Source organism: Perca fluviatilis, chromosome 18 (assembly GCF_010015445.1).
Source record: "Perca fluviatilis chromosome 18, GENO_Pfluv_1.0, whole genome shotgun sequence".
In the NCBI taxonomy this organism is placed as follows: domain Eukaryota; kingdom Metazoa; phylum Chordata; class Actinopteri; order Perciformes; family Percidae; genus Perca; species Perca fluviatilis.
The window spans coordinates 26,762,249-26,782,340 of NC_053129.1; the positions used below are offsets into that span (position 1 = coordinate 26,762,249).

Here is a 20,092-nt window from a genome sequence, read left to right on the forward strand (position 1 = left end):
AGCATAGTATTGCAATATTTTCTGTGGCAATACTGTATCGCTACACAGACGCCAAATATCGATCTTTTATTATATATGTGTTGGTCAGTTTGTCTGCTTGACAATCTGATTTTGCAGCAATACAATTGAAGTGAGATGAACAAACAGAGAAATGTATCTTTTTAGATAAAACAGATGTTGACAAAGTTTTCTTTTGGGGACATCATTTGAAACTGGGAAAAATTTGAAGTTTGAAAAAAGTTAATGAATTGCAATATATCGCAGAATATTGCAATATGTTTAAAATCGCAATAATATCGTATCGTGACATAAGTATCGTGATGATATCGTATCGTGAGGCCTCACAAAAAGTGAAGTTCTCATTCTGCAGAAGAATGGCCCCTGTAACTAATAGGACATTATAGTTAATACTGATGCATCAATGCTTAAGCAGCATTTTACTGTTGTAGCTGGTTGAGGTGGGGCTAGTGCTTATATATACAGTTTTTAGTTTTTTTTGTCTAGTAGTTAGGTATTCTAGTCCTGTGGTTCCCAACCTAAGGCCCCCCCTCATAGGGTCACAAGATCAATCTGAGGGGTAGTGAGATCATTAATGGGTAGGGAAGAGGAAAAAGCAAAGTTCTGCTACACAAACTTCATTAGTCTTTGCTTTTTTGTTAAATATTGGATAATTTTACCTCTTTGGGCCTCCATCAATATTTTAAATTGAATCATCTGAGATGTTCAGAGGGTATTCATGCTTTGGTAGAGCTGCTAACAACAAGGGGGTCTAACTAGACACTTTGGAAGATTGTGAGCCACTGGTTTAATCTTTAATAATGCATTGTATTTTATAAGTGTATCATTTGCATCATCACTGACCTTTTTACTTATTTATAATAAATATAGAAAGTTAAAGTAAATGTATTGAATTGAGAAAGATTGAAAAGGAAATAAAAAGCTACAGTGGTAGGAGAATGTAAAGAGAAAGAAGAAAATAAAGGTAGGAGAGAAAAGGGAAAGCAAAAACATGACTTAACTGAGATGTAAAGCAAGGAAAGAGACAGATATTGACAAAGTGAGCGAGTGAAGGAAGAGAAATAAAAACTGAGAGAAAGTGTATACAATGTGTGTGTTGGACAGAGAGAGAACGAGGTGAACTCAGAGACGGAGACGGAGGTTAACCAGTTCCAGGTTTCTGCCTGTGTGTGTGTGTGTGTGTGTGTGTGTGTGTGTGTGTGTGTGTGTGTGTGTGTGTGTGTGTGTGTGTGTGTGTGTGTGTGTGTGTGTGTGTGTGTGTTTGCTCTGTCAGTTGAATTGCAGCCAGCTGTTAACACACCCATCAACATCCCATCTCACTGCTGTCTGAAAGAAACCTGGTAAACTCTGCAAATCCTTTTCCAATTTTGGGATTTAAAAAAAATCTGGCATCTTTTCACCTAATGTCTAAAGTTACAGCCAAGAAAATAAATACTGAGTACTGAGGGTATAGTGTACTGTATATTAAAGGGTGTATTGTTTTTTTCTCCCTTAGGAAAAAAACTTCCTTAACCTCACTTTGTGCTGATTTAATTTAGCAAGTCCCACGTTGTGCAGACTCTTAGCTGTAAGTCAGACACATAATCTCTGAAAAGTTCTGTAACAAGATCTGATCAATGATGAAGGAAGAATTACAAACAAACAAAATAAAGGCCCCTTTAAGGCCGTTTTATGGCTCTGCGCAGGCTCCACGCAGAGCTTTCGCCGTAGCCTACGTAAGTGGCCTGATGTTTATACTTGTGCGCTGGTGTGTGCGTCGATCCAGCATGTGTGTGTGTGTGTGTGTGTGTGTGTGTGTGTGTGTGTGTGTGTGTGTGTGTTAGAGTGAGGTAGAAGTGAGAGAGTGACGGCGATTACCTTCGGAGCGAGTACCGACTCTAGAGTCATAGTGAGAGAAACAAAGTGTCTCCCCTGTTCTTTCTGACCACGGTGGGAAATCTGTAGCAGGAACAGTTAACCCTCTCCTTGATTTAATGTTGTTTATGGAGAAGGGGAACCAGGAAATGAGTCGGGGGTCATAAAAGGCCTTTACTTTTGAACCAAAACAGTTTACATACAGGGTTTGTCATCAAAATGCATCTTGTGTATCCTTGTTTACATCAGCTAGCCCTCATCTTCTTTTCCACCTTCTGCAGGCGCTCGTTACCACCACCAGCTGTCAAGTGTTTATGGCAGCAACCAATGATTATTTTCATTACCGATTAATGTCCTGATTAATCAACCAATTGTTTTGTCCTTAAAATATCAGAAAATAAAATTAAAAATGCCCTTTCTTTTTTTCCCAAAGCTTAGGTGACATCTTCAAATTGTTAGTTATTGTCTGACCAACATCCCAAAAACCCAGAAATATTGAATAAACTGTCATATATGACAAAGAAAAGCAGCAAATTCTTACGTTTGAGAAGCTAAAACCAGTAAATGTTTGACATTTTTGCTTGAAAAGTGACTGAAACGAGTTGTCAAGATAGTTGCAGAATTTTTTTGATCAACTCATCCATTGCTGAAATCATTGCAATTCTGGTTGCTTTATGACCACTTTGCAACCATAACGACCTTTATATGTTATAGGGTTTTTATGATTGTTAGGCCCAATTTTTGCTAATTTCACGCCGTAGGTACGTGGAGATGTGGACCCTATGCCGTAGCCTGACGTGCACCTAATAAAAAATGTAATTACACGTCGCGGCGACGCAGACCGCAACAACTGTGATTGGTCTGGTCGGCCGTGGCTTCCTAGCGTCGCATTCCCCCCGACTCATTTTACTGGTTCTCCTTCTCCATAAACAACATGAAATCGAGGAGAGGGTTAACTTTTCCTGCTACAACTTTCCCACTGTCATCAGAAAGCACAGGGGAGACACTTTGTTTCTCCCACTACGCCTCCAGAGTCGGTACTCACTCCGAAAGCTACCCCACCTCCCCCTTATTATCAGAGTAGAAAAATAGTTAATGTTCCTCTTTATTTCATACATTTAGTATATGGACATTCAGTCAGTTTCACTTTATTTTTCTTTCTGTAACTATAAACTGTCTCGTGTGACGTGCTGTGTAACTCGGTTTCACATTAATGCATACTTTTGTGTGTGCACGCCTGTGTGTATGTGAGGTCATGAACCTAACACAGGCTTACCTAACCTTTGACCTCAGTGCACGTATACACCCCATATACACACACGTAAACACTAGCCTGGATTTGTGTGTGTGTGTGTGTGTGTGTGTGTGTGTGTGTGTGTGTGTGTGTGTGTGTGTGTGTGTGTGTGTGTGTGTGTGTGTGTGTGTGTCGTCATCACCCTTAAACCCCCGGGGCTACCAGACAAAACTCTACACCACAGCTCGCTGCGCATGTCTGTGTGCTGTTGAAGTTCACCTAAACATCTGTTAGGTGAAGGAGCCAGTAAATCACACACTTCACTGTTGTGACCAATCAGCAGCGAGGGAGAGGGTAAAGAAGGCTTGAGGGCGAGTTTAGCCGTGTAGACAGACAGAAAGGAAGAAGAGAAGGAGGTGTGAGAGAGAGAGAGACAGACGAAGAAAATGACAGAGAGAAAGAGAGCCAGAGAGGAAGGGTTGCAGTTGCAGAGCTGCCATGTCCGGCCTGTAAGTCATATTCTTAAATTTTCTATGTGTGCATGTGTTGCAGAGAATGCCAGTGTGTGAGGAAATGAATGCTTTGTTGCCAGCTGTTTCGAAAAGTAATTTCATGGCAAGTTTGTTTTAATGTTAGCTGAAGTAAAATGGTGTTAAATTCAGTTTTTTTTTTGCTTTCTGGTGGCTTTCTGCTGCGTGCTTGAACACATGGGAGATCTCAGTAGTCAAACATCTGAAAGAGAGTTTGATTAGACTGAACAGATGTCATTTTGTTTTACTTTCTGTTTATTTGGAGGAAGATGGGAGCTCAGATAAAAGTTAGATGTGTTTCCCACTTTTCCACTGGCAGCAAAGACATGCAAATGAATCCTTAATATGTAAACCATCTAACACCTCTGACAAAATGACATGCCCAAATTTTTCAGCTTTAACTCAGGATCTGTGAGGGCTAAATACATGCTTGTTTCATTTGAATTTTCTGGATGTATATATGGTACAGCTGGACAGAACACAGTGTAGGACAGTGGTTCCCAACCTTTTTGGCTTGGGATAAAACAAAACAGCCTCCACATGTGACTCCTCGTCATCGATTGCATACAATATGTCTACCAGTTGTGACCGCTTCAACCAAAGACTGATTTTATTCCTTATTTTAGAGTCCCAACACTGTAAAATGATGCAGTTGTTTGCAAGAAAAACAGCAATAATTTGAGGTCTAAAAAGTAAGTTATGTTAATCATCCTAAGACCTCTCATACTTATCTTACTAACACTTGTGGAGCTCCTGACCCCACGTTGGGAACTACTAGTATAACAAACAGAAGTAAAAACATTACTTATTTATTTGGGTTTGGGTTTACATCAGGTTTCGTACCTTTGTTGTCTTTGTTGTTGTCCAAATGCATAAAGGCATTTTTAATTTATTTATTTCATGACAAGTGGCCATTTTTGTATTTTTACCTATTTGCTCATAAAAGAGAGGTGTTGAGGCAAAAAATTTTAGCGTTTTCCACTCTTCTACTTACCAGCAAAGTGATCAATGGTAAGGTAATATTTGGAAAACACCACCAGGCCACCAAATTATTACGCTTAACATCATATGTTTAACATCAGAGTTGGTATTCCCCTTAAAGAGCCATGAGACACTTGTTGTTAAGACCCTTTTTACGACAAGAGAAATGATTTATTTATTTAGTATAATGATTTATTTATCTAGTTTGTTGATTTTGTTTTTGGGGTAAGAGCGTAAAAGCTGTGTAAATTATTACTAAATATGTTAATTACTGGAAAACAACACCAAATCACCAACTTAATACGCTGCAGTGTTATCACCAGGTATGGTTTGTACTTAAAACGCCCATCAGACACACACTGTTTGATCAATTTTTATCACAAAATGTTATTTTTTTTCTGTTCACTTTGGTTGGATTACCAGTTTAAAATATTCCCACTGTTTGGAAATGCATGTAAATGGCCTCCTAATATGTTAATAATTAGAAAATAACACCAAGCTACCAAATCATTACGCTACTATCAGGTCAGACATGTTGGTATTGACCTTAAACATTCATCAGACAAATGTTGGTTCATTTCATTATAAGAGACCCCCGGAGAGCGGTATGGTCATGGAAAACCATTGATTGTATTTCTTTAACATGTTCCATGGCTGCGATCGATGCTAATGAAAGAGCAGCCACTTGCTAGTGTGAAAGAGGGTCTTTATTGCGCCCTTAATTGTACTGTGTGTGTGTGTGTGTGTGTGTGTGTGTGTGTGTGTGTGTGTGTGTGTGTGTGTGTGTGTGTGTGTGTGTGTGTGTGTGTTTGTGTGTGTGTGTGTTGAGCACTGTTGGGTTCATCTCGAGGTCAGGGTCAGTCACGCTTATAAAGAGGGGTGTGGTTTTAAGAAATGGCTCATTGGCGAGGTCGTGGGGTGAGGGGTCAAAGGTCAAGGGGGCGGCACTAAGAGTGAAAACACTGACCAGGCCACTGGGTGTATCAAAGTTCACAGTTGTAACTCACAACATTACAACCTCTCTGTCTTTCTGCCCCCTGCAGCCTTTGTTTGTCCCTCAAATGCTGCTGTTTTCTTTTGCATGCTTTGATTTTCATAGATCACTTTTATTTTAAAGTCTTTTTTTTTATCTGTTTCAGCAAAGAAAACCTTGTATATGCCTCTGCATGTTTCATACTATGTGAGACATGCAACACATCTGCATATTAGTGCTTTAATGGTACAAATTGGCATGATTGAAAATATCCGCTGATTTTAGCTGCTCAGGTATTTGCGCAAATGTTGGCAGCAATATGAAACAAGATAATGTAATGCAGAAATGCCAAAGATACAGTACGCTCAATTTTTCACCATAAAATTGTAATATTGAATAATAACCCAAGAAAAGAAGAACCAAATTAAAGTGATTCTTATCATCTTTTTGTTGATGTTGTCTACTAAAAATATAAGTCATTATTATTTCACACATAATGTCAGTATACAGTATTGTTGGGCTCTAGTACAAATATAAACTGTTTCACTGCACTTCAGTCCTTTCTAAAACTGATTTTAAACTGATTTGAATAATCCCACAAATGCAGTTTGTTTTCTAGCTATTTAAGTCTGCTATGCTCTTTATAATGTTTAATTAATAAATAATAGTATTTATTAAGGGAGTTTTAAGGCAAACACAAAAGCCTCTGATGTGCACAAATTAGCAAAAGTGCACACAGTGGAAAGAATTATATAAATCATGCACTAAGTGGTTGTAATATGTCAAATGCTGGTAGGTGATGTGTCTTTAGCTGAACAGTTAGCAGTATCAGGCAACGGTTGAGCATGGTTGCCTGTAATTTTGGCTCAGTCTTTATCAAACTGACTTGATTAAAGGTGGCAGCCAGCCTTTGCGGGTGCGAATGCTTTGACTGCGTATGTTACAGCTACTTTCAGTATGTCTGACTTTTACTCTGTGTGTCCTTTTGTTGGATTGTGCGAATCTGAAGCTTTGTGTTTTAACAAGTAGTTTTAATTGTCTGCTCAGTACCCCTAAGAGGTAGCGAACAACATTTTAAAACTACATGGTAGTGTGTTGACCTTTGGTAGCAGACTTAATGTTTAAACCAGAAAACATTCTGCACCTTAGCACAAGAGTTGAAGCCTTCCAGTTTAAATGATGTCAACTGGCCTAATTACTGTACTTTTTATAGGTTAGTAGGTGATTTAAAATCTCACTCGTTCTCCAGCTTAGTGTTCAGAATATTCATTCTCAGTAGGAGGGACACAATTTCTTTTTATTCTTATTAGAAACATTTTAAAAAGGCAAAAAAAATAGTTACAGTTCATTATAGACACTATTTTTGTTAATGCATTTAAAATTGTTATTGATACTGAATCTTTTTTTTTTTCGATTGCATGAAGCTGACCCTTCAGTTTATTTCAGACCACAGAAACCTGAGCAGATGAATACAGATTTGTCTGTCATCAGTGAGTCATCCACATCCCTGAAAGCAGCAAAGCTTTCTGATGGAGTGTTTCAATCAGCTGATGTTGCTAGGCAACAAACCCAGTTTCATTCAGTAGGCAGGATTTTTGGATGATATCTCGTAGCAACACGAGTCACGTCCAAGTCTTCTAATGAGATGATCCGGTCTGGATGCTGATAGAAATGATCAAGTTCCCTTCACAACAACAACAACAACAACCAAGTGTGGGTGAGATGAGGTGTAACTCAAATGATTGCTACAGGAAAATGTGGTCCTTGATGTAGAAAATACTATATTTACTAATACATCAATGAAAAGTATAAATAAGAAAATAGTAAGATGTGTTCAATGCAATTCATTTTAATACAACTATTTATCCCCACAAAGGCAACACAGCTACAGTAACTCGTTCAAGAGTTACAACTCTATGGGGCCCTATTTTAACGATCCAAACGCACGGCGTGAAGTGCATGGAGCAGGTGCGTTTAGGGCGCATGGTTCAAAAGGGTTGTACTTACTGTCTTCATTAATTCATAGGTGTGTTTTGGGCGTAACATGCAATAAACCAATCAGAGATCATCTCCCATTCCCTTTAAAAGCCAGGCGCGTTTGTACTTTGGTGCATTGCTGTTATGATGGAGGATTAGCACCGTAATATTTTTATTTGTAATCTTTTGCATGTGTGTGTGCTGCTGTGTGTCCCTGTGTGTGTAACAAACATAGTGTGCGCACGCTGTGCACGAGCCTAGGCGCATTTTACTAATGTGCTGTTAAAATAACAATGAAATGCTGCGTTATTGACTTTAGAGCAGGTTTCTGTTGGTCAATGGCGTGATCACTTCCCGCTGCCTCAAGATAGCAATACTCCCAGAATGCACCTGAATACACCTCCCTGTAAGACCAGCACGCCCGTGGGCGCAAAGATGGGTGCAGGTGTATTTGTTATTTAAACGACGTGGGCGCAGGACGGGAAATTGACAACTGCGTCGGGCTTAAACTAGCAAAGACACTTGCATCGGGCATTGCGCTGCGCCGGGTGCAAGATAGGGCCCTATATGTTAAAACAAAATCTATAACAAAAATCTATGTTTAAAAAAATGTGGAATTGGTAATAATACATTAAAATATAAATAAAATAAAAAATAAAAAAAAACATTGTGTGTTGAAGCTGTACAAAAGCTAATCAGCAATTGTAATGCTGATGTCACTTTAAGCCTTAAATTAAAATGAATTTTAAAATGAATCAAAATCAAATATTAGCAACATTAAAGAGTTCAAAAAATGGGAAATACATAGCATACAGCATACAACTTGAAAGTTTCAAAGCAAAATATACCCTAACAAAAAGTTAATGAAGTTCCTTACTATAAACTGATTCTATACAGTAAATACTACATACTAATCCTCATAGTACACTGTTTTAACAGTTAGTACATGTGCAAACAATCCGACTTCAATCAATATGTGACTTTGGGGTGTCATTGTCAATTAAACTTTACAAATACGCAGCATTTTATTTCATAAAATAAGATCTTTTTTGTTTCGTAAACCGTTTCATTTCACCACCATCCACAATTAATTTAGTATTTTCCAGCTGTGAGCAGCTTCTCCATTTCCTTTGTGCATTTCCTTGTTTCAGAATAGTGTTTGTATATAGTGTAATATTTAGTATGCATACTGTCTAGTTTGAGTATACTTCATTTTGTCACTGTTTGAACACACTACATACACAGAACCTGCTTACAGTTTGAATGAAGTATTGATTCCCACCAATAGTCGTAGGAAGTAAAAATCCAGACTTCTCGTTCAGGCATCCCAGATGTTTTAGAAACTAGTGGAAGACGTGGAGTTTCCCCTTACAGTGTATGTGTGTGTGTGTGCGTGTGTGTGTGTATGTGTGTGTGTGTGTGTGTGTGTGTGTATGTGTGTTGGTCAGTGTGTTTGTGTGTGTGGTCTGTCTATGATCCGTGTAACAGGCTGATTAGGATTTTATGAGGTCAAAGGTCAACAGAAGCGGAGGAAAAGTGAACTTGTGACATCAGGGTCAAACAGAGGCGAGAACTGTCACGACCCGACCCTCTCACTTTTACTGGCTCACTTCCACTTGAATTTATGCCATCATCCCTCCCCTTCCTCCCATGTTTATTTCTTCCTTTCTGGAGGAATCGTTTCACACATTCAAGACATTAGATGGCGGTTCTCAGTCTTAGCTAGACTGGAAACAAATTGGTTTTCTCCAGTATTGCAGAAGAATGTTTTTAGGTTATGGAAATGCTCTGGAGGAGTCGTGGGATTTTACATCTGGGCCACAGTGAGATTCTTGCAGTGTAATAACCAGTGAGGTCAAGATTATTTGTTAAATGTCTTCTCGTGTGAAGCCGAGCGCTCGCTGCTGCTGTGTTTCCACACCGGATTTCCCAGATATCGCTTGTCAAACAAAAAAATATCAGCAGTACGGTGACTTTTATAATAATAATAATAATAATAATAATAATACATTTTATTTATGGGCACCTTTCATAGCACTCAAGGACACCTACAGTTAAAACAAGCAATCTTCTTATCTTCTATTACTGATGGCTATTACTGCTTATCAGAGCTTAATGTAGTATTGCACTATTGATACACTAGGTCAATACAGTATTGCAGTATAACAATTAGTGATAGTTGTAGAAAAACAGAGTTTACTTTGCGCTGCATCTTCTCTCTGCCTTCCTGTCTTCCACTGAACATGCTCCACTGTCTCTCCATCTGTATTTTATTCCTCAGTCTTATAATATAATCCTATTTACGCTCTCTCTCCCTCTCCCTGTCTTCTCTCTGTCTCTCTCTCTCCTGAACCCATTGAACTGCCCCCTAACCGCGCCCTTTCTCCCCACTCACTTCCTGTTTAGAAGAACAATTAAAGGACTGTTCCTACAGCCGGGGGCGCTGAGGCCTTGATCTAGAGCAGCCACTACATTAGCTGGAAAGACCCACGTAAATCCTCAGTTATATAGGACCTCCTTGAAAGACAGCGTTTGTGCCTGTAGAGCAACAGGAGTAAAGCAAAAAGGTGATGACAGATGAACACATGAGGGGAAGATGCCCTCAGCAGGCATTAAGTCTGACACGATGAATGACAATAACATGTAGTGAAGACAGACTGTAGCTGATATGATAGTTGACAAAATGATTATTCAGTGTTGAAACTTTGCCTTTACCTCATCCTTTACACATGTAGGTTTGATGATCATATGTCGGCATAATGTTGGCATCTAATTAAAACACAGACCTGCGGATAAACTGACAGCTGTGATGCAGTTGACTGTTTACATACTGTACATACTGTACATTCAATTAAATTAGATTCATTGCACACTGTACACAGTGAGTACCAGTACAACGAAATGCAATTTAGCATTTAACCAGACAGTAAATAAACTAGAATTTAAATAGCTACTAAAACACAAAAAGATTTAAACTTTGTCCCATAATCTGCGTTAGGAAGAATATGGGATATCAATTGGATACCATACCACACTCACATGCAGAATAAATAAATGAGTAATCTATTATCTATTTGTTATCTAACTGTATCAGCTCTGGTGGAGGAGGAGGAGGAGGAGGAGGCTAAGTCGTGCATGTGGGGGCGTTTTCCCCAAAAGAAAAATTTGACAAAGAGTCAGCTATAAATGGTGGATCCTGTCAAGTGTAGGCAAAAGTGAGATAGTGCATAGAGAGTTAGTAGTATAACAAGGACTTTTGTTTGCCTTGTATTTACCACAGATAAGTAAAAAAAATGCCAAATGAGTGTTCCCACAGCAAGAGTTTGTTTAGGAAATAAGTTCCACATTAGAGAATAACAGAATAAATATAAACCACTCGAAATGAAAGTCAGTGTGGTTCATTATTTTTCGTTTTTCAAATTTTCAATTAGCTCATAGAGGATTAATGGGAAATTATGGCCTATTAAGCTTGAGTGCTAGTCCCATGGTGGCCATGCTTGTGTAGCCTTTTATTGTTTTTTTTTGCTGTAGTTAACTTTACCTTAGCATGGAGTCAAATAGATTTCAGAACAGGTCCAACCATGATGCAAGGATAGATATACAACAAAGAAAGGTGAAAATAACAGACACATGTTCAAATAAAAATAAAATAAAATGGTCTCTGTTCTTCCCTCACAGGCAGAGCGACGTGCGTACAGAGAGGCGGAGATGAGCATGATGGACAACCTATCAGAGGGCGACTTTCAAAAGGAGGAGTCAGCCAGCCCTGCCCCTCCCCATTCACAACAACAAACAGCCCCCGCCTCGCCTACGGTTGCCGTGACACCGGAGCCAGTTGCCAGGGGAGAACGGCCCCCGCCCAGGGAGATAGAGTACCAGGTAAGATGATTAATGGATGAGAAATGACATTATCTAATCTAATGAAACAATGTAAGATGCATATGTTTAGAGTTCACCAGCGGAGAAAATATCTTAAATCTTGTACACACAAAGTAATAATTTGTGCCCACAAGTTAATATAATATTCACACAAGATGAATGTAGTCTTTCCGGAGTTCAGGGGCTTCATAGAAATAACATCTTTTACTCATTGCTTTACTTGTAGAAACTGAACCAATAAATTGTGCTTTAAAGCAACATTTGGGAGAGGTCCATAGATGAATGGTTGATGTATTAAAGTAAAAGTACAATAATCTCTCAAGGCCAAAAATGGAACAAATCAAAGCAAAAAATATTCAATTTTTGTTAGAGATGCCCCGATACCATTTTTTGCTTCCCGATACCGATTCTGATACCTGAACTTGCGTATCGGCCGATACCGAGTACCGATCCGATACCAGTGTGTCATATATTTTATTATGTTTTAACAGCTGTATACTACTATCCCTGTATGGATGTGATATGATTTCTATCTTTGTTGTCGGTCTGGCTCAGGTTAAACTCTCATGAACAAATACAAACAATGAAGGCCCCAGAACTTTATTTTATTATCCAGTCTGACCGTCCGTTATAACGGAAAAAGAACCTAAATAAACTACTTTAACGTAGATTTTCTTTAGGGCTTTATTACGTGGTATCGGATCGGCGCATAAACTCCCGTACTTCCCGATACCGATACAAGCATTTTAGGCAGTATCAAAGCCAATACCGATACTGTATCGGACCATCTCTAATTTTAGGCCTATTTCCTTTTATTACAACACAAAAATTATACACTAAAATTCTGTGTAAATGTTTTTAGTTTGTAGCTGTGTTTAATGTGTTGCAAATTGAAACTATGTTTCAGCTATAAATGGTGGATCCTGGTGGACATTATTGTATGTTTTATATGTGTTATTATTGGAACATAGAAGATTTGCCCTATTCATTAAAAGGCTGAATGTATGTATCATCTTATATCATGAGTGCAGATTGAAACTGGACTTGTTTTCTGTGTGCTGACAGGATGGCCGAGGTTTTGGCATCGGTGTTCTGGTGTTTGGGAAGCTGCGAGGTTTCTCTTGGTGGCCCGGCAGGATTGTTTCCTGGTTGATGAGCGGCCGAAGTCGAGCTGCAGACGGAACTCGCTGGGTGATGTGGTTTGGAGACGGAAAGTTCTCTGTGGTGAGTAGTTTTATTTAGGAACCCCTAAATAAAATGATCAAATACTTGTACACTGTGTGTTTACTCTCCATCTGAGTCACATCCGATTCTCAGAAAGTCCTTCCACAAAGAGTTAAGGGAGAATGTCAGTTGTTGTAGTAACAGTTTTTAGGTTTATTCATGCAGTAGCCTAATGATGTTAACACCCCGAGCACCACTCTTTCAATTTTATGCTTTTATAGACACCAGAATACTGTCCCAGTTAAAGCATGTAAAAGCTTTTCACATAAATGTTACTTGTATTCCGTTGTTAACATCTTAGTGTAGAAAGATCAGTTTTACACTTCATTTGTTCTTGGCAGAAACTTAGGTAAGTAAATATGGTTCTTTACTTTGATTTGATACATGATTTTTTTCCTTTTAATTTTGCCTTATTTCAATTTGAAATAAGACAACCCCATGAGAAGTGGCTGGGTTGCCTCAGAGGGTAGAGCAGGCACACATATACTGTGAGGGTTGTGCCTTGACACAGAGGTCCAGGGTTTGAATCCGACCTGTGACAATTTCCTGCATGTCTTCCCCCTTTCTCACCTAGCTGTCCTATCAAATAAAGTCGGAAAAAGCCCAAAAAATAATCTTAATAATATATAGAAAGAAACCCCCATGAGACAGATACCATCCTGCACCAAGGCCCTTTGCCTTCTGAGACATCTTTTCTTAAAAAGATACGTTCTTCCTGTGGCACACAAAATTACCTTAATTAAGGATTTCAAGGACTTGTTGAGAATCTGTTTAACCAGTTTTTTCTCCAATAATTTCTGGCTCTTCCTTTTTCATTAGAATTTCTTTGTTTTGCAGGTTTGTGTGGAGAAGCTGATGCTTCTCAGCTCTTTCTCATCTGCCTTCCACCAGCCCACCTTTAACAAACAGTCCATGTACCGGAAAGCCATCTTTGAGGCTCTGCAGGTAACACACCCTGAGTCATTTTTGAGGGCTGATAATTGTATTTTTCTGTTGCTAAACTTATTGCAATTCTCTCTGGATAAAATCCAACTTCTAAAAAACCAATATAAAAATGCGCAGGTCACAAAGGTCATATTTTACTCATTCGTTTCTTATGAAACAAGATCTGCATTTGCATTTGTGGAGGTGTTGTTCTCATCTAGCTCTGCCCACAATTTATAAGTGGGCACATGTGGGTACATCTCATATTTTTGTGGGTATTTTTTCGATACAGCAATGCTTAGTTTTAAGCAAGTAATACAGAACACATGGTCATTTACTTCTTCCATGGCAGGTTATCATTCACTTGAATTTCCATCAAATTATAAACACGTAATGAAGGATTTGTAGACTAAAACCTGCACTTATTTTTCACTTTGCTACTTCACGTGCAGCCATAATTACCGTATTTATCCTTCCTACTTATCGTGTTTTTACTGTTTGTGTACTGAACTGTGTGTTTATTTTGTGTCTAGGTGGCCAGTGTACGGGCGGGGAGGCCAGTTCCTTCCTGTGATACAAGCGATGATGCAGAGGGGGTGGACATTCAAACCAGACAGATGATAGAGTGGGCCATGACCGGCTTCCCACCCAATGGTCCACAATCACTGGAACCTCCAGAGGGTATACACACATTTAATTTAATATAACATTTATGGGGATGAACACGTCACTTTTTTGATACCATAGAGCAAATCCTCCAGCCCCACCCCCACCCCCCGCCTCAGGTGTGTGAACTGTCCAGTGTCTTATTTCTCCAACACTCCTATATGATATTAAAGACCACTATTCTTGTATCTCCACAGAGGAACAAAATCCATATAAGGAAGTGTACCCAGAGATGTGGGCGGAACCTGAGGCAGCGTACACGCCTCCACCCACCAAGAAACCACGCAAGAACTCAGCTGAAAAAGCAAAGATCAGAGAGGTGATCGACGAAGGGACCAGAGGTAAACATGCAAACTTTTATTTAAAAAATGAACCTACAAATTTCTTAGTATGTTTATTTAAACAACGAAACACCCAGAATATTATTTCAGAAATATATATATATATATATATATATATATATATATATATATATATATATATATATATATTTTATTTATTTATTTTTTTTTCATCATAAGACTCAAAAATAAAGTTTTTTTTTATTAATATCTCTTAGATTTATGTTTCGGAGATACAAAACATTAGCAAGATACTAACTATATGTTGTTTTTACAAATTCTTGGTACTGGTATCAAAATGGTGTGTTGATGTGTTCTTACGTATTTTTTTTGATACAGAGAGACTCATATGTGAGGTCAAAAAGAAGACCAGGAACATAGAAGGTAAACAGTTTTTTTTCAGGCATTCAGCCTTTGGCTTACACAAATATTTTATACAGTGTGTTTTACACAAGGTTTACTGGATATAGAGTTGATTAAAAGCTAATTTTCATTACCTGCCCCTTGTTACGAGTAATATTTTAATGGCTGCTAAATAGTGTTAACAATCACGATTTGTCAAAACTTTATATAATATCCCTTTAAATGGGTTGGAAAAGGGTAAAACCATTCAATATAAGTCCTACATCATTATTGAATAAAGTATTATCCCTCTGGAGCAATAGTCTTTTGCAAACAAAATGTCATTGCCATCACAATACATACAGAGGTTTTTTTTTTTCCATTCTCCGCCAATACAGAGGATAACTTTGATCGCATCTTGAAATGTTATTACCTTGTTTATTCACTGTTATCACATTATAAGTTGTTTTGTTCCTGTTTAATACAGATATAAGGCCAATTAGGGTCGATTTTACACATTTTTAATCAGTCAAAGAGAGTCATGCCTAAACTGAGTTTCATAAATTTGAAATTAAGTTTAAGGTTCTGTCAGTGTACAGCTGTTCCAAGTGTTTCTGTAGCTCAGGGCTCAGTTTTGTTCTTGTTCACATTTTTGGCATTTAGCCTATTCATTTATGCAGCAAGCGATCAGCAGCAGAATAATTCACTGGTGGACTGGAGTAAGGACATCCAAAATAGATTATAAGATGGGAAGTTATAAATCAAAGCACCTAAAAGTAATTACTGAGTCTTTCTTATTGATCATAAGTACATTGTAGTTATTTGGGGCAGTCAAATTCGTACTTGTTGTACCTTTAAATGGCTCCATTGATGTAATCAAAGTGCTAAACAAAGTGTTAAATGTAATATTGTGATCATGTCTGTGTTTGTTCAGATATCTGCATCTCCTGTGGAAGCCTCAACGTCTCTCTGGAGCATCCTCTCTTCTTAGGAGCAATGTGTCAGGGCTGCAAAGTAAGGAACCTTTGATCATTTGAATGCACTTTGGGTTGGGCGACAATTCAACATTATTATCATGGAATTGAGTAAAATTGATATAATCATATTGTTAGGTGATTTTACAAAATTATTTTACAAATTTGTTTTGTCCAAATAAATAAATCCAGCAAATTACAGTCAAAAACAAAGTGAGTTACTGAAGCATTTCTTTCATGCGTAAAACTGTTAATTATATTAAACATCAGTTTGATGATTTTACATCGTCATATTGATATTGGAAACATTTTCTTATTGGTATTATGACATTCATTTCAAATGCGTCACGCCAGCCTTAGTAATAATGGATATATTGATACACACAGGAAGTAAAGTGCATGTACCAAACACTATCTGCATACAGACTAAGGCTACAACTAATTACGACTACGAAATCCGACTATTTTTAATTTTGAATTAACAGATTATGCATTTTGTCTGTAAAAAAAATTCGAAAAATGTCCGACATAATTTTCCCAAGCCCACGGTGACCTCTTCAGATTGTTTAATTTGTTAGTCCAACAGCAAAAAATGCAAAATATATTCAAATCATAGAGATATAAAACAGAGAAAAGTCTTAAATCCACACATTTGAGAAGCTGAAACCAGAGAATATTTGACAACAAATGCCTCAGCTCCTGTGGAAGTTGCACTTCGAAAGCAATACAATTTTGTTGAATATTGGTGACGCCTGTGATACAGTATTACACAGACAAATGGAAACAGTATAAACACCAGATTTCATTATTATGGTGGACAACATAGACACGCTCCATCTGTGCCTCTCTCCTGATTCTGTTTTGTTTCTCTGGCAGAACTCGTTCCTGGAGTGCGCCTACCAGTACGACGACGACGGCTACCAGTCCTACTGCACCATCTGCTGTGGAGGAAGGGAGGTGCTCATGTGTGGCAACAACAACTGCTGTAGGTCAGTATAAAACTGTATATAAACACTGTCGGGTTTGGGATACACTATACACGGGCTTGGGATACACTATGAACCACCCAGACCTCTCAGGTGGTCTGGGACAGGTCTGCTATCTGTCCCCAGAGTCAGAACTAAACAGGGAGAGGCAGCGTTCAGTTTTTATGCTCCACATATCTGGAACAAATTCCCAGAAAAACTGCAGGTTCTGCCGCAACTCTCAGTTCTTTTAGATCAAGGCTGAAGACCTTTCTTTTTGATGTTGCCTTTCTTTATACAATTGTTCATTTCTCATACTGAAGTTGCATTGTTGAAACTGTATGGAAATCTATATAAGCATATGAAGAGAAATTAAAAAGTAAGACCGGTGGGACAGGCCCGTTCTTGGAACGGCAAGGATTGCGGGTGGATTACGTGTATAGAGCTTATACATTGTCCCATACTAGCACCATAAAATCTCGTATTATATTTTCTTATACTGCACTGTAACTTTTATTCTTGTATTTTAATCGTTTTTTATGTAAAGCACTTTGAATTGCCCTGTTGCTGAAATGTGCTATACAACTAAAGCTGCCTTGCCTTGCCTTGGGATTGGCAAGCAGCTTCTACTTGTGGCCAGGACAAGGTTTTGGATTTCACATCAACACAAACAATTTACCCATAAATGTCAAATGGGATGTATGGCTCCTTTCATTGGCAATTGAGTCAGCCGATTCATGTGGAGCCGATTTATTTATTTAAATATACAGTTTATTTTGACAACCAGGCGCTGACCTCATCTCTGCACACATTCAACAGCATAACACATTACATATTGGGAGTCATGCAGTGGAAGAAGTTATGATATCGTAGCAATATTACAGTGTAAAAATACTCTGTCCCGCATTCAAAATCTAAAAGTAAAGTACGGAGTTTGTCTCTAATAATCATACAGTTTTTAGAGTTTGATTCATTTAATTGAATATGCTTTTTTTATTGTATTTTTGCCTTTATTTGACAGTATTGCAGTTTAGAAAGAGGGGGTGATGACATGTGGGTGGAAGAAGTATTCAGATATTTCACTTAAAGTAGCAATACTATATTGTTAAAATACTGTTACAAGTGAAAGTCCTGCCTTAAAAATCTTACTTAAGTACAAAAGTATTAGCATCAACATATATACAGTATATATATCCTAGTACAAAATTACAAAATCTTAAGTAGTAATAAATACACAGGTCTCATAGTGTGTGTGTGTGTGTGTGTGTGTGTGTGTGTGTGTGTGTGTGCGTGTGCGTGTGCGTGCACGCAGGTGTTTCTGTGTGGAGTGTGTGGACCTGTTGGTCGGAGCCGGCTCGGCGGCGGCAGCCATCAAAGAAGACCCGTGGAACTGCTACATGTGTGGGTCCCGGACCGCCTACGGGTTACTGCGGCGACGGGACGACTGGCCCTGCAGACTACAACACTTCTTTGCCAACAACCATGAACAGGACTTTGTGAGTCTGACAGTTGCCTTGTTTCCATTCATTTAATTCCTGCTCTTTATACAATATATAGTCACGCTATTGGCATTTCTTTATTCTTTACCAATCGTGTTGGGAACTTGTTTTGGTGGAACGTGTACGTTAAAAAGTTGTTTTAGACGTGCAACAGAAAACTCAGATTGGACAGATAGTCTAGCTAGCTGTCAGGATTTACCCTGCAGAGATCTGAGGAGTTAATGGACAATTCCGGTGCAAAATGAACTTAGAGGTTAATAACACATGGGTACAGAGTCAGCCTTTCTCTGGGATATGTTTTCATGCTAATCGAATGTGACCAGTTGTAGCGCAAACTGCTAATTAGCTTATAACGTTAGTCGTCAGGGCACGGGTGAAGTAAAAAGAAATTGTTATTTCTATACCACTAACAAGGCTCAAAATAGCACCACACTTCCACAGTAGCATAATGAGGGTCCCTACATGCAAACCGAAGCATTGAGAACTTTGTAAGTGTACAGACAGTTTATTAAAAACATAGTTTATAAAGACAGTACCGTTTGGTATACAGGCAGGCGCCATCTTGGGAAAACATTCATGACCAGTCGAACCAGTAACATAGCTCAAGCACGGCGTTCGTTGTACGTAAGCTAATTAGCGGTTTGCGATAAAAATGTTGACATTCGATTAGCATGAAAACAGATCCCAGAGAACGGTCGACTCTGTACCCATGTGTTTTAACCCCTATGTTCATTTTGTGGCAGAATTGTCCTTTAACCATATTCCTCATAAATCCACCGGAGTTTAAAATGCCAACACAAAGAAAGCGGAAGGTAACGGACATCCGGGCCGAAAAGAGGGACATCCGGCGGCACCGGAGCAATCCCGGGAGTGGAACGTCGTGGATATAGACTACACAATATATAACACATAATACATTATTAGAAACATAACAGTTTTCTTGAAAAGGAGTTCACAATACTGTTTATAGTAGTACAGTATAGATATGATTGTAATTTGCATCCACAAAGTTTAATGATGAATTACATCAACGCAGATAAAGCCTACTTAAATATTTAAGGAGTAAGGAGTGTGTCCCTAGAATAGTTAAAAAGTTTTATGTTTTTCAAAGAGATCTCTTATATATTGATACATTATACAAATGCTAATTAAATTACCTTATTTTTAAGAGAGTGGAAAAAACTATTGAAATTTGTTTCTCTGTCAGTGTAGAAATACTCTGTTACAAGTAAAAGTCCTGCATTCAATATTTTACTTAGGTAAAACTACTGTATTATCATCACAATATACTTAAAGTACCAACATTAAAGAGGGCTCATCATGCAGAATGACTTTAATGTTGCAGCTGGTAAAGGTGGAATATTAATAATTGAAATCTGCAAAGTAACTACAAACTAAAGTTAACAAATAAATGTAGTAGAGTAAAATGGACAATATTGTCTTCCAAAGTGTAGGGCAGTAGAAGTTTAAAGTAGCAAAAAGTGGAAATACTTAATGAAAGTACAGTACTTGAGTAAATGTACCACTGAATGTGACAAAGGTTCCCCAGCAGGTATCATCATGTATCCAGGAACATTAGAGTTATGTGGTATGCGTCAGTAAATTAGTTTTTAAAATGGTTAAAAAAATGAAATATAAAATGAATGAAATCATTTATATTTCCTTTACTGATATCATTTAACAATGTGTCTGCTTATCATACTTCATATCT

General features: G+C 38.2%; 1 protein-coding gene across 6 annotated transcripts in view; it reads left to right on the forward strand.

Annotated features, from left to right (window-relative positions):
* LOC120546585 (DNA (cytosine-5)-methyltransferase 3A-like) overlaps positions 1-20,092 on the forward strand; it is a 59,443-nt gene that overhangs the window by 28,887 nt on the left and 10,464 nt on the right. For all 6 annotated transcript variants that reach the window (XM_039781602.1, XM_039781606.1, XM_039781603.1 and 3 more), the window contains 9 exons: positions 11,246-11,446; positions 12,512-12,670; positions 13,508-13,615; positions 14,128-14,275; positions 14,458-14,601; positions 14,941-14,985; positions 15,878-15,957; positions 16,794-16,906; positions 18,195-18,378. In XM_039781602.1, coding sequence (XP_039637536.1) covers positions 11,246-11,446; positions 12,512-12,670; positions 13,508-13,615; positions 14,128-14,275; positions 14,458-14,601; positions 14,941-14,985; positions 15,878-15,957; positions 16,794-16,906; positions 18,195-18,378 — 1,182 coding nt within the window. The remainder of the gene's footprint in view (positions 1-11,245; positions 11,447-12,511; positions 12,671-13,507; positions 13,616-14,127; positions 14,276-14,457; positions 14,602-14,940; positions 14,986-15,877; positions 15,958-16,793; positions 16,907-18,194; positions 18,379-20,092) is intronic.